The sequence below is a fragment of the Medicago sativa genome, chromosome 4 (assembly GCF_051527215.1).
Source record: "Medicago sativa cultivar Bolivia chromosome 4, Bolivia_mono, whole genome shotgun sequence".
NCBI lineage: Eukaryota > Viridiplantae > Streptophyta > Magnoliopsida > Fabales > Fabaceae > Medicago > Medicago sativa.
Window position 1 is genome coordinate 12,079,031 of NC_140752.1, and position 12,228 is coordinate 12,091,258.

At 30.5% G+C, this 12,228-nt stretch overlaps 1 protein-coding gene and 1 long non-coding RNA gene across 2 annotated transcripts; one reads left to right on the forward strand and one right to left on the reverse strand.

The window, feature by feature from the left end:
* The first annotated feature begins 973 nt into the window (after positions 1-973).
* On the forward strand, positions 974-3,708 carry ACI1 (ALC-interacting protein 1). Its single transcript, XM_085758737.1, has 2 exons — positions 974-2,119; positions 3,344-3,708. The coding sequence occupies exons 1-2, from the start codon at positions 1,255-1,257 to the stop codon at positions 3,640-3,642; spliced, it is 1,164 nt and encodes a 387-aa protein (XP_085614863.1). The 5' UTR covers positions 974-1,254; the 3' UTR covers positions 3,643-3,708.
* Positions 3,709-6,593: 2,885 nt separating this feature from the next.
* LOC146926364 (uncharacterized) lies at positions 6,594-9,128 on the reverse strand. Its single transcript, XR_015008119.1, has 2 exons — positions 8,964-9,128; positions 6,594-8,876 (listed from the first exon to the last, which is right to left on the reverse strand). It is a non-coding gene; the product is annotated as an uncharacterized LOC146926364 (long non-coding RNA).
* Positions 9,129-12,228: the final 3,100 nt, after the last annotated feature.

Sequence of the window (12,228 nt, forward strand, 5' to 3'; positions counted from 1 at the left end):
ACTTATTTAAATTGAAAGAAAAGGGAAAAAAAGATGTAGAGAGGTGATTCTAGGTCAAAAAATGACCTAAAACCACCCCTCCTCGATGAACGAAGGAGAAAGAAATTTTAGAGAGAAGTTAGAGTTTCTCTCACTAGAAAAGTAGGGCCGGCTGGGAGAACCTAAGTTAGAATTTTTTTATTTTACTCAATATGTAAACAGTCTAAATAAAGAAAAAAATTATTTTGATCATATGAACTTATATACAATGATTGAGTGACTTAAGCCTTTATTATATTTACCCTTGTCCAATAAATTTACCATTGTTCAATAAAGGAGATCCCAAATTTTCTCTCAATTTCCTCCCAAAAAGTCTTCCAAGTAAGTATCTAATTGTACAATCATAATCACTCAAACATTGTGATTATGTGCAAATATGTGCTATCCAAAAAAGTCAGAGATAAAAATTAAACAATCATGATCCTTGAGAGGAACTAAAAGAGAAAACATGACAATTATTTAGCTCAAGGGAAAATTTTCAGGATTAAAATTTCCCAATTAGAAACAGGTGGGAACACAAAGGTGTAATTGCCATAATAGGAGATAAAATATTCCAATTAAGAGATAAACAATGATTATAATACTGTATCACTTAAATAATTAGAAGAAGAGCAAATAAAATAGTAAATGAATCAGACAAAATACACATGATTTTACAGCTAAGTAAAAATTCTTTTGGCAGAAAGCATAAGTATAAAGTATGAGTCAGAAAAGAAGATGAACTAGTCAATGCTTTTTTCATCCAATAATGTACTAATCCGTACACGCTAATCTCATCATGTAGCATCTAATCTTCTCAATATAGTGTGAACTCAAAGACTTCTTTTCAACCACCTTTTCTATTCTAATGTCATTTGATAATGACCCTTTTTATTTTCACATTGAAATTTCATCACACACCCCTTTTTCTTTAATTTTCAACTATCACATTATCATTGACCATTGTGTTACACACTCACTCCCACTTTGCAAGTTCTAAAACCTTTCTAAGTGAAAGTTTCTATTTTTTCTATACCAAAAGAAAAAGCTTCATCACACCCCCTTAAAATTTTCAATCATCACATTGTCATTGTCACACACTCATTGCAAGTTCTAAAAACTTTCTAAGTGAAAGTTTCAATTTTTCTTCTCATATTGAAACTTCATTACTTCACTACACCCCTTATCTTAAAAATTTTCAACCATCACACAAATATCAAGTTCTAATCTTTCATCATGGAAAAACAAGAAAATTCAAGAAATGGATGTTTCTCTAGTTTCATAAAAGTGTTACTTTGTGCTAGAAATGAAACTAGTCCACCAATATATCCATCTGAAAATGTTGAAACAATTCATCACAAAAAAGATAAACTTTTTGATGATTCTATTACTACTCCTGGTGTAGTAGCAAGGTTAATGGGGTTAGATTCACTTCCAAGCACCAAAAGGGTTGTTAAAGGAACAACCTTAGATTCTGTTCCAAGAAGTAAATCAGTTAACTTTGTTGATTACTTGCTTGAGTTTGATCAAAACATGGGAAGTCACCGACGTGTGAAAACTTCAGCATCTTTTAGAGAAGTTCCTTCAATGGTTGATAAGCAAAAAAGTTTCGTTTTTGTTCTTGATATTGATGATAAAAAAGGTAAGGTACAAGAAGAAAATGATGCAAACTTGAGAATAAAGAGCAAGGAAATTGTGAGAGTTAAGAAGGAGAAGAATCAAGGGAAGAACAAGAAAATTTCTAAGTTAAAAGATGAACCAAGAAGGGTTCCATTTTCATCTTCTTCTAAGTATAAATCAAGGGTTAGAGATTGTAGTAAAGATAAAGATTTTTCAAGTGTTTCTACAAGGTGTAATTGTAGTTATTATGGATATGGTGATGTTGGTTCAAGTTCAAGTTCATGTTCAACTTCTTCATTGCCTAATAGGCCAAAGAAAGGTTTTGTTGAACCAAAAATGAGGAACAAGGTGAAAAAACATGTGTCACCAAAGAATGTGTCACCAAAGAAGATTCAGACAGAACATAGCTTGGAAAATCTTAGTCCTGTTTCAGTTCTAGATGTCAATGATTATGCTTTTCTTTATGGAGCTGATTTTTCAGGTTTGTTCACTTAATCCCTTGTTGCTAATTTTTTATTTATTTTATTTTAGTAAATCCATTCTAGTTTGTGAATTACTTACTTATTTACAATTGGCTAATTTGTTTCTGAAACTTTTTAATTTTCTGAACCTAAAATATTTTGGAATGAATTAATTTAGTGTCTAGAACTTTCAATGGACTATTGTGATTTAATATTTTTAATGGACTAATGTGATTTAAGATTTTTAATTTCGTTTTTCTAACAATTTAGAGTTATTGGGTGATTATATTTTGCTTCCTTACACAACTTGTTTATTGGTGGCTAAATTAAAATGTATCATTTAATTGACTGACATTAATAAATAAAATAAAATGAATTGTGACTTTTGAATTGGTTGAAGCCTCTCATGTTTTTAATGTTTTTAAAAAAGATTGGTAACTTGTTGCTCGTTTGTCTTTTATTTATATCTATTTTTTTTGTATATATATAGCCTTAGTTTACTATATACGCAACTCTCTCATTTCATAAAAGAAGAGTGATATTTGAACATCCATTTTTGTTGACAACCATTGGGACAACTTAAATATACAAAGAAAGATAAGTATTGGCACAAAAACCAAAGTAATAAAGAGAAAGTAAAAATATAATGTGAGTATGAGAGAGAAAATTGTCACAAAAATCGTCAAAAAATAGTTGTTCAAATATCATTTCTTTTCATAAAAATAGAGTGAGGAAATATTTATGGGGCATCTATGAAAACAACTCAACTTTGACAATATCGTCACCAAGTAGAAGTCCAAGGTCCTTCATATTTTTAAATTTAAAATTGAGACAATAACATGATCGATATTAATTTTAAAAGAAAAAAGAGGAAACAAACATACACGGCTAATATTTGTTTTCTTGTTTATTATTAAACCGACATCGCATGAGTGAGTCACTGTCTTAATAGTGATAATTAGTAAAGTTTCTAATAAGTCACTGTCTTAATAGTTATAATTAGTAAAGTTCCTTCTTACAAAGAGCAATATTGACTATCAATACTAACAATTTTTTTTTACTAACTAACAAATTTATTTACACATTGTAAAAAAACATATTTATATATTACATGAAACTCTTTTAAGACTGAGTACTTTTCTTCACGTCACATACCTGTTTGATTAAAAATGCATTTAATTCTTTGTCAAAAAAAAATGCATTTAATTCATAATAAATAACTGACCCTCAATATTTGATTACAGTTACAAGCACCTTGCCTTTAAAGTCAAAAAGGAAATCTAAATCTTTATTGCCAGTGTCCTTGGAAGAAGATGTTGAAGAGAAAGTAAACAATAATAAAGGATATGCTCCCCACACTGACATCAACAGAGAAGCAGAGTATTACTCAGACTTGATGTTGAAGCTTCGTTCTTTGACAGAAGAAAGTATAAGGGAGTCAGATTGCACCTCAAAGACTGAAAGCTTAGAGGAAATTTGTTTGGTTTTTGAACAAACCATTTTTGACCATTTAATATTTGAGGTCTTAAATGAAGTTGTATAATTTTCTAATTAACAATATTACCTTCTTTGTCTATAAAGCATACTCCCTCCGTCCCGGTTTAATTGACCTACTTTGGTTTTTCACACAGATTAAGAAAAGTGTATAAATAAAGGGGAAAGTGGAATATATTGTATTGGGAATGATAAAAGTAGTATTATTTAGTGTTATATTGTATTGGGAATGATGAAAGTTGTATTGAAAATTGAAATGAGTCAGTTATTTTGGGACACTTTTTTTTAGAAAATAGGTCAGTTATTCCGGGACGGAGGGAGTATATAGATAGAGATCTTGTGATATAATTTTTCTTTTTTCTTTTTTAAAAATGTACTCTCTCTATCTCAAAATGAATGTCACATTTTTTGAAAAATATGTGGTTATAATAGCGAGAAAAAAAAAAAGAATGTCACATTTAAGTTGTGTGCAGTTCGTAAGGAAATAGTTAGTTGTGTTGATTTTAATGATAAAATTTGTATTAGTCAGTAGAGTAGTAAATGCCTAAATGGAGCGAAATTCAATTAATAAGGGTGTATTATTAGAATAAATAAATAAATTTTACAATGATAGTCTAAAGTAACTATTGTTTTGAGGAAGAAAAAAAAACAAGAGAAGCAAAAATGACACTTTTTATAAGATATAGAGAGTATCTTGTTAGAATTCACACTTTAATATTTAGAATATCATGACTATTTTCAAAATATCAACATTAATTTACTATTTCTATTAGATATTTTTTAATTTATTTTATATGTAAATTATGGGATGAAGAGATTAAAAGATATGATATAAAACTGTTTTCCTATATCTAAGACATAAGAGAGGAGAAAAACTGTTTTCCTATATATATGGCATAATATAGGTGAATAAACTGTTTTGCTATATTTTTGCCATAACAAATTAATTTTTTATTTATTTGCAAAATGATCTCCAGACCCATAAAATTTTGAAGGTTATGAGTTTAATCAAGGTTAACTAGAAAATTTTGCTAGAAATATTGATTTTGTCATAGTAGTATTTTAAGTCGTTTCAGGATGTTCACATTTGTTTTAAACAAGTTTTTGTAAAGAAACCAATGGATTAGATAGAGAGAGCAAAAATGAAGAAAAACCATTGGGCATTACATGATGAAGTTCGCTATTGCAAAATAGGACAAGTAATGAAGAAATTTATCATATCAACGTGATTTCTTGGGGTGTAGTCACCACGGAAGTTCGCTATTGCAAAATAGGACAAGTAATGAAGAAATGCAGTAGAGTCAACTATTGGGCATTACATGATGCGTGCTACGAGCAACACATCACGTAGGAAGAAGGAAAATAGAGTGCATAACTACTTTACATTACTCAACGTGTGCTATGAGCCATGCATCACACATGAAGAATGAAATGCGAAGTGCACAACTACTGCTAAGATGCAACGCGTAAAGACTGGTACGCGTAAAGACTGGTGCACATGTTTACAATGAAGACTAGATACATTAATTATTAAATGTATCTAAAAAAAGAATATTTTCTTATATATAGGACTGGAGGGAGTAAGTTTTTATTAATGCATTTTGTGCGTCTACATATGTTCATGTGTCGATCCAATCTCCATATTAACTGTTAACTCCAAGCTCAAAAGCCTTCACTTTTTTCATGAATAGTTGATATTAAATACATGAAAAAGTGCCGACATGAAAAAGTTTCAAAGCCTTCATTTACAATTGAATGGCCATACAAAACAAGTCATCTTCATTAAACTCATATTCATTCCTCAATAAATATATGCAGTCTCTATGTCGTAATACATGACAAAGTTAGATGGCAATCAAGATTAGAAAGAATAGAGACAAATCATACACACGACAAAATTTAGACCGACTTGGGTAAAAACAAAATTCAAACCATAAGTTTGATAACTTGTGGTAATCATACAATTTCCTCAAAGCACATACATTCAAAACCTCAACTTATTAAGAAGATGAATTATTTTATTTTAAAACAACAAAAACCAAAAAAGGATAAAAAAAAACTGACCTACTTAAAAAATAATTTTAAAACAACACCTCAAATCTATTAAGTCGAATAAAACAAACGTCATAAAAAAATAATTAAATTAAGAAACACACTAAGATTGAACTTAGAAGTGAAGCAAATATATTATGCGTGAGTTTAACTTTACATACAAAGTAAAACACTAACTAATGAAGAAAGATAAAAGCATGAAGCATCATTTTTTTTATTATCAACTTATTTAAACCAAATATATTATGCGTGTTTGATGGCTAGGGTTCAAACCATGGCGAAGTTGACAAATACTTACCGAATTTCCCAAAAACTAATTACTTTTAAAAAAATAATTTTTCTTAATAAACAAAAACTGTTATATAACATCAAATATGTTTAAAACAACGTGCAAAAAATAAAGAGAAAATGGGTGGTAAAGTAAAACGAGTATGAAACAAAATAGAGCAAAATTTTACATAGAAAAAAGATGGATATGATACTGACACAAATGTGCACTCTTAGCTTGATGATGAGAAGAAGCTACTCACCCAAAACGGTGGCAAAAGGGTGTTTCCAAAACGTCGACGCTTATATATGCGCAACCAAAACTATTAAAACCCACTTGAGGACTGGAACAATTTTGTGATTTTTTCGGCATGAACCAAAAGGATTATCTAGAACCAATAAGAAATGAAACAAAATATATTTTTTGGAAATTAACATAAATAAATAAGGAATTTTTTTAAATAAAAAATAAATAAGGAATTATGTTTATTGCATAATTGTTTTGGATATAAATAAATCAAAAACAGAAAACTAAATATGTTTTTGGAAAATAAAAAAAAAACTATGTTAATCACATATTAATTTACTAAATATTTAATATTTCACGTGTCTCATTTAAAGTGTAGATGTGATTGTTTGTGTTTGTGTTTGTGTGCATGTGCTTTTGTTTTTGGGAGAGGAGGAAATTTGGGTGTGTAAGAGATGTTTGCTTGTTCACAATGTGATTTCATTGAAATTGCATCCCATCATTTGTTTTAAAGGAAAATGAAATTTCTTGGGTTTTCTAGAAGAAGCTAAGAACATGAAGGTTTCTTCCGTGTAAATTTAACCACACACAAGAACCAAATGATTTCAGGACAAACACGTAAAATTCACATGTGAAAAAAAAAAAAAGCATGCAGCTTCCAATGACAAAAACTCATTTTCTCAAAATCTATTAATAAGAGAAATAGAGTCTCAGTTTTGCAAAATAAATTACTCAAACATAGAATATGCAAGAGACACATTACATATATCTACTCATATCTTTGATGCATCTACCCATACCATCTAAAAAAAGAAACTATCAATGCATTGAACACTGTATAATGCGACTTGGATTTCCGTCGTTCTTATCATATGATATAATAGATTCAGGTTGCGTGCGCACAAAACTTTTCATCACCCAGTACCCATTTTCACACATCAAAAAGGTATAACCCACGTTTTCTGTGGCTTAAGAAAAGGATAGGGAAAAAATTTGTTTATTTTATGGATGGATCAAAAGGTGACACGGAAGAAAAAGGAATTTAGTGAGGAAATCATGGATCAAATTGAAATAAAGCAATATGAGACAAAATTAGAGCCATTGAGTCTTTAGATCCTACTCAAGTTTGGGTTTTTATATCCGAGTACACCGGGGTAATTTTAACTACGGAGCAAGCACAAACTTTGACTAGGAGTTTTGGTGGTAATACTCATTGATATATTTGAATTTGTGAAACACAATGGGAGGATTTGTATATGATACACACCAATATCGTGAGTTCGTCGTATCCACCAGTCCTCCTTTAAATTTTGCTTTAAATGCGTTAACAATGAGAAATGTTGCTTGCTATATTAGTCAAATCCTAACTCCAAACACGTTTGTACGGTTGATTCTATGTGATCACAATAATTTTATGTTCCCTCACCTTATGTTGTTTGCAATGAAGAACATCCCTCCAATGAGATACTTAAGCCTTGTTTATGGAATAGTAGGTGACGTTGATAAGAAATTCACTGCCAACGTCGCTATATGTAATTGAATGTTTTGCTAACTTTAATTATGTTGAACTTGAGTTTTCATTTAGCTTATTTTTACCATTGTCTTCATTTCCATTTCATACAAATATTGAGACACGACAATGTCATTTACAAAAATGGTAAAAATAAATAATCTATATGAAAACTCGGCTTCAACATATTAAAAAGTTAGTAAAATAATCAATTATAGTGAGTTTCCAGTGAACTTATCATTAACATCAGCTATGTACTATCCTATAATCCATGCTCAAGTCTCTATTTGGAAGGATGTTCTCCATTGCAAACATCATAATGTGTGGGAGCATCAAATCATTTTTGATCAAATTGAACAAACGTATTTGGAGTTTGACTATCACTGATATAGCTAGCGACATTTCTCATTGTTGACACAATCAAAGAAAAATCTAAATGAGGACCAGATGGATATGAGGAACGCACATGATTAACGTGTATCATAGACAAATTAACCCATTGTTCCCTCACCTAGTATTAAAATTGAGTCAGATATATCAAGAATCACAACCACCATTCCTAGTCAAAGATCGTGTTTTCCCGCTAGTTAAAACTACCCCAATGTACTCAAATATTAAAGTTCCAACTTGAATAAGCTCCATAGGCTCAATGGCTTTACGTTTGTCTTATGTTGCTTTTATTTTCATTTTATTTGATTCTTTCCTCACTAAATTCCTCTATTCTTTTGTGTCACCTTTAAATCCATCCATAAAAACAAACAAATTGTATACCTCTATCTTTTTATTAAGCCATAAAAAGGGATGTAAAAGTGTATGGTACCTTTTTGGTGAGTGAAAACGGGTTTCTTGGTGGAGAAGAGCCTTTGGCACACAATCTGAATTTACTATATATATTAGATGATAAGAACAACGAATTGCCAAGTCCTAGCCCAGGAATCCATGCTCGACTGGGTTTCTTTCCAGAGGTAGCAATAATCCCTCCACTCAGGCATAATAAAACATCTTAAAAAAAACAACGATAATGTTCAGCATCATGCATAAACACATACTTACAATTGCATAAAATAATTACGTGGATGGAAAGAAAACATTCTTACAAGTATAACAAACATTACAATTGCATAAAATAATTACGTAGATGGAAAGAAAACATACGTACATGTATAACAAACACTAGACAGTTGACATGACTAATTTTGTCAATATTCTGAAATGAAATAGGAAAATATTGTTACTATAAAACCTAGTGCTACAAATTATGGCAGAGTTATGAGAATCGCAAGGCAAAACTTACTTCAAATGTGTTAAACAAAAATGTCACCGTCACAAGGTACCAAACCCTCGATACTGAAAGAATAGCACTCTGAAGCACAACACCTCTAAACTTTTGAAATTTAGAAGTCATGTTCATTCCTCAATAAATTATATGCAACCTCTATGTCGTAATATATGACATTAAAAATGGAAATTGGTTTACACCAATTGCTATTTATATAGAATAAAATAATTATAAAGATGCATGTATTGGTTAGACTTTACGATTAATTTGTGCACATTTCCAATGCACACATCATGGTTAAGTTATGGAAAATAGTTTTACAACTAAAGTGTGCAAATTTCCAAAGCACAACTTATGGTTTAAATTTGAAAAGTTGCATGCAAATTTCCAATACACGCTCCATGACTATACTTTGGAAAATGTCCTTAAAATTAATATGTGCAAGTTACCAATGCATACTTCTTGATTAAGCTTTGGAAAATTGCTTTACAATTAATGGGTGGAAATTTTCAATGCACACTTTAAGATTAAACTTTGGAAAATAGTGTAAAGTATTTATGGAAAACAGTTTTGCAACTAAAGTGTGCAAATTTCCAAAGCACAACTTATGATTTAAATTTGAAAAATTGCATGCAAATTTCCAATACACACTCCATGACTATACTTTGGAAAATGTCCTTAAAATTAATATGTGCAACCAATGCATACTTCTTGATTAAGCTTTGGAAAATTGCTCTACAATTAATGGGTGGAAATTTCCAATGCACACTTTAAGATTAAAGCTTTGGAAAATAGTGTAAAGTATTTAATGAACAAACAAGTGACGTCAACAATGGCTTGACGTCAAAGATTAAATTTACATTCCTGGGAATAACATTCCCTGCAACCTTTTTCCTAGGAATCTTAATCCTATTAAAGTGTTTGTTAATTAATTTAGTTTTTCAAGAATATTTTTAAAAATATTTAATTTATAATATAAAACAAAAAAAAAAAGAGTTAAAATAGTGTGAAAGTGAGAAGTTATGGGTGGTTACCTCTTATTCTCATGGGAATAAAAGATTCCCATACTTTACCATGGGAATAAAAAATGGAAAAATCGTGTGTAATTTTTATTCCTAGGAATAAAATGTACCTAGGCATAATTTATGAAAACTTGAAACAAACATGGGAACCAAGGATTCCCAATGTCACATTCCTGTGAATAAATATGCAATCCATGAAACAAACACCCGTAGTTTTAATACAAATAAATTTATTTCTTTGTCAAAAGAAATAAATTTATTTCTTAAATTATTTTTTATGACTAATAAATTTATCATAAATAATGTAAAAGGTCTAATACGACCATAAATTAAATACTTAAAATGAGAGAGATAACATCAAAAAAAAAAAAAAAACAGAGAGACATAAATAAGGCTATAATGTTTTTTTTTAAAATTTATAAAAGATATAATATTACCATAAATTAAACATTGAAAATCAGACGCGTGAAATATTCAGGGGATGTATTGGATTAAAATTTTAATGGAAATTTTTTGTTTAAAAAAGTCTTGAGGATTTTAAAAGACTTTCTAGGATTTTAACGACCATTAGAATTTATAATTTGGATTTCAATGGATTTACATCATAAAATTTGAAATGATTTTATGGATTTATAAGATTTTTTGAATTTGAGAAATGCTAACAAGTGCCCAAGGGCACTTGTTTAGAAGTTTAAAGTGGAATTTATTTCTTGGAAATTGTGCATTCAAGACATTGAAACAACAAAAAAGAACTTTTTCTAACTAAAATTTATCAATTATTTATATTTTTTGATCCTTAGGATAATTGTTAGCATAACCCAAAGATGGAAATGCTTACTTGTGCCTTAATGACATAGAAGTCAAATGTAAAAACTTAATTTTGGATATTATGCATTCAATATCATGAAAGGTTAAAAACTTATTTTCTCAATACAAAATTTATGTTTTAATTCTTTTTTAGATCTTTAACTTGTGCCCTTGAGACACAAGTTAGCATCACCGTTAAAAAAATATGCACCATGACGACAAATGGAATACCCTGCTGTTGAAATTGACTTAAAATTGAAGTTTTGAAGGAGTGCAAAATCGGGGCCCGGTATGTATAAATCGGTGACCGATTTTGAGTGTTTTTCAACCTTTTTCCTTTCGACATTTTTCGGCTTTCGATTTGGACAAATTGGTGGCCGATTTTGTGCTGAAGGAGAAAAGTAAAACATATTTTTCAACGTGAGATTTGTTCCATATTTTGAGGGTTTTATTTCTCTATAAATATAAACCTTGTATCAGAAGAATTAGTGAGAGTAGAGAGTAGAATAACAAGGGTTTAGAAGCCAACAATAAAACTAGGGTTTGTAGAGTTTTCTCTTGGCAACAAACACTAGGGCTGGGATTGAATCACTATTGATTCACCTTGGAGAAATACTATTAGGATTGAGTCTCTTGGTCACGGGAAGAGATTCAGGACTTTGGGTAGAATTAGGTTTGAAGACTGATTCTTGTAACCCTTTGGAACCTTTGTAAAGTTACTCATCATTATAGTGGAACTGAGAGCTTCTCTTTCCCCAACAATAGGTTAATATTGGACCGAACTGGGTAAAAAAATTTCCATGTGTTCTCCCTCTCTTTCTCTTTTGTTGTTATATCTTTTGCTTGTGTTTATAAATGTCACCCACATTGTTTTTGTTGCTTGATTAATTTGCTCTACACATCAAGTATTTTATTGGTATGATTTTTAAACGAATTCACAACAATTGGCGCTCACTGTTGGGCAATGATCAAATTGATAATCAGGTACCATGGGTTCAAAGTGGGATATTGAGAAGTTCACCGGAAGGAACAATTTTGGGTTATGGAAGGTCAAGATAGAAGCGGTTTTGATACAACAAAAGTGTGCACAAGCTTTGAAGGATGAAGGTGCATTACCGGTCACTATGTCACAACCGTAGAAGACCGAGATGGTGGACAAGGCTAGGAGTGCCATTGTCTTGTGCATCTGGGATAAAGTTTTGAGGGATGTCGCGAATGAACCAACCGCGACATCGATGTGGTCATAGTTGGAGTCATTGGATATGACCAAGTCTTTGGCTTATAGGCAATTCCTAAAGCAACAACTCTACTCATTCAAGATTGTGGAGTCAAAGGCCATCATGGAGCAACTTACGGAGTTCAACAAAATCCTTTATGACTTGGAGAACATTGAGGTATATCTTGAGGATGAAGATAAAGCTATACTCTTGTTGTGTGCTCTATCGAGATCT

Bases quoted from the DNA above. Each gene is read 5' to 3' on its own strand.
- ACI1 (XM_085758737.1), top strand. From the start codon at position 1,255: ATGGAAAAACAAGAAAATTCAAGAAATGGATGTTTCTCTAGTTTCATA. The intron at 2,120-3,343 runs GTTTGTTCACTT...ATTTGATTACAG, and splicing joins TTATGGAGCTGATTTTTCAG to TTACAAGCACCTTGCCTTTA.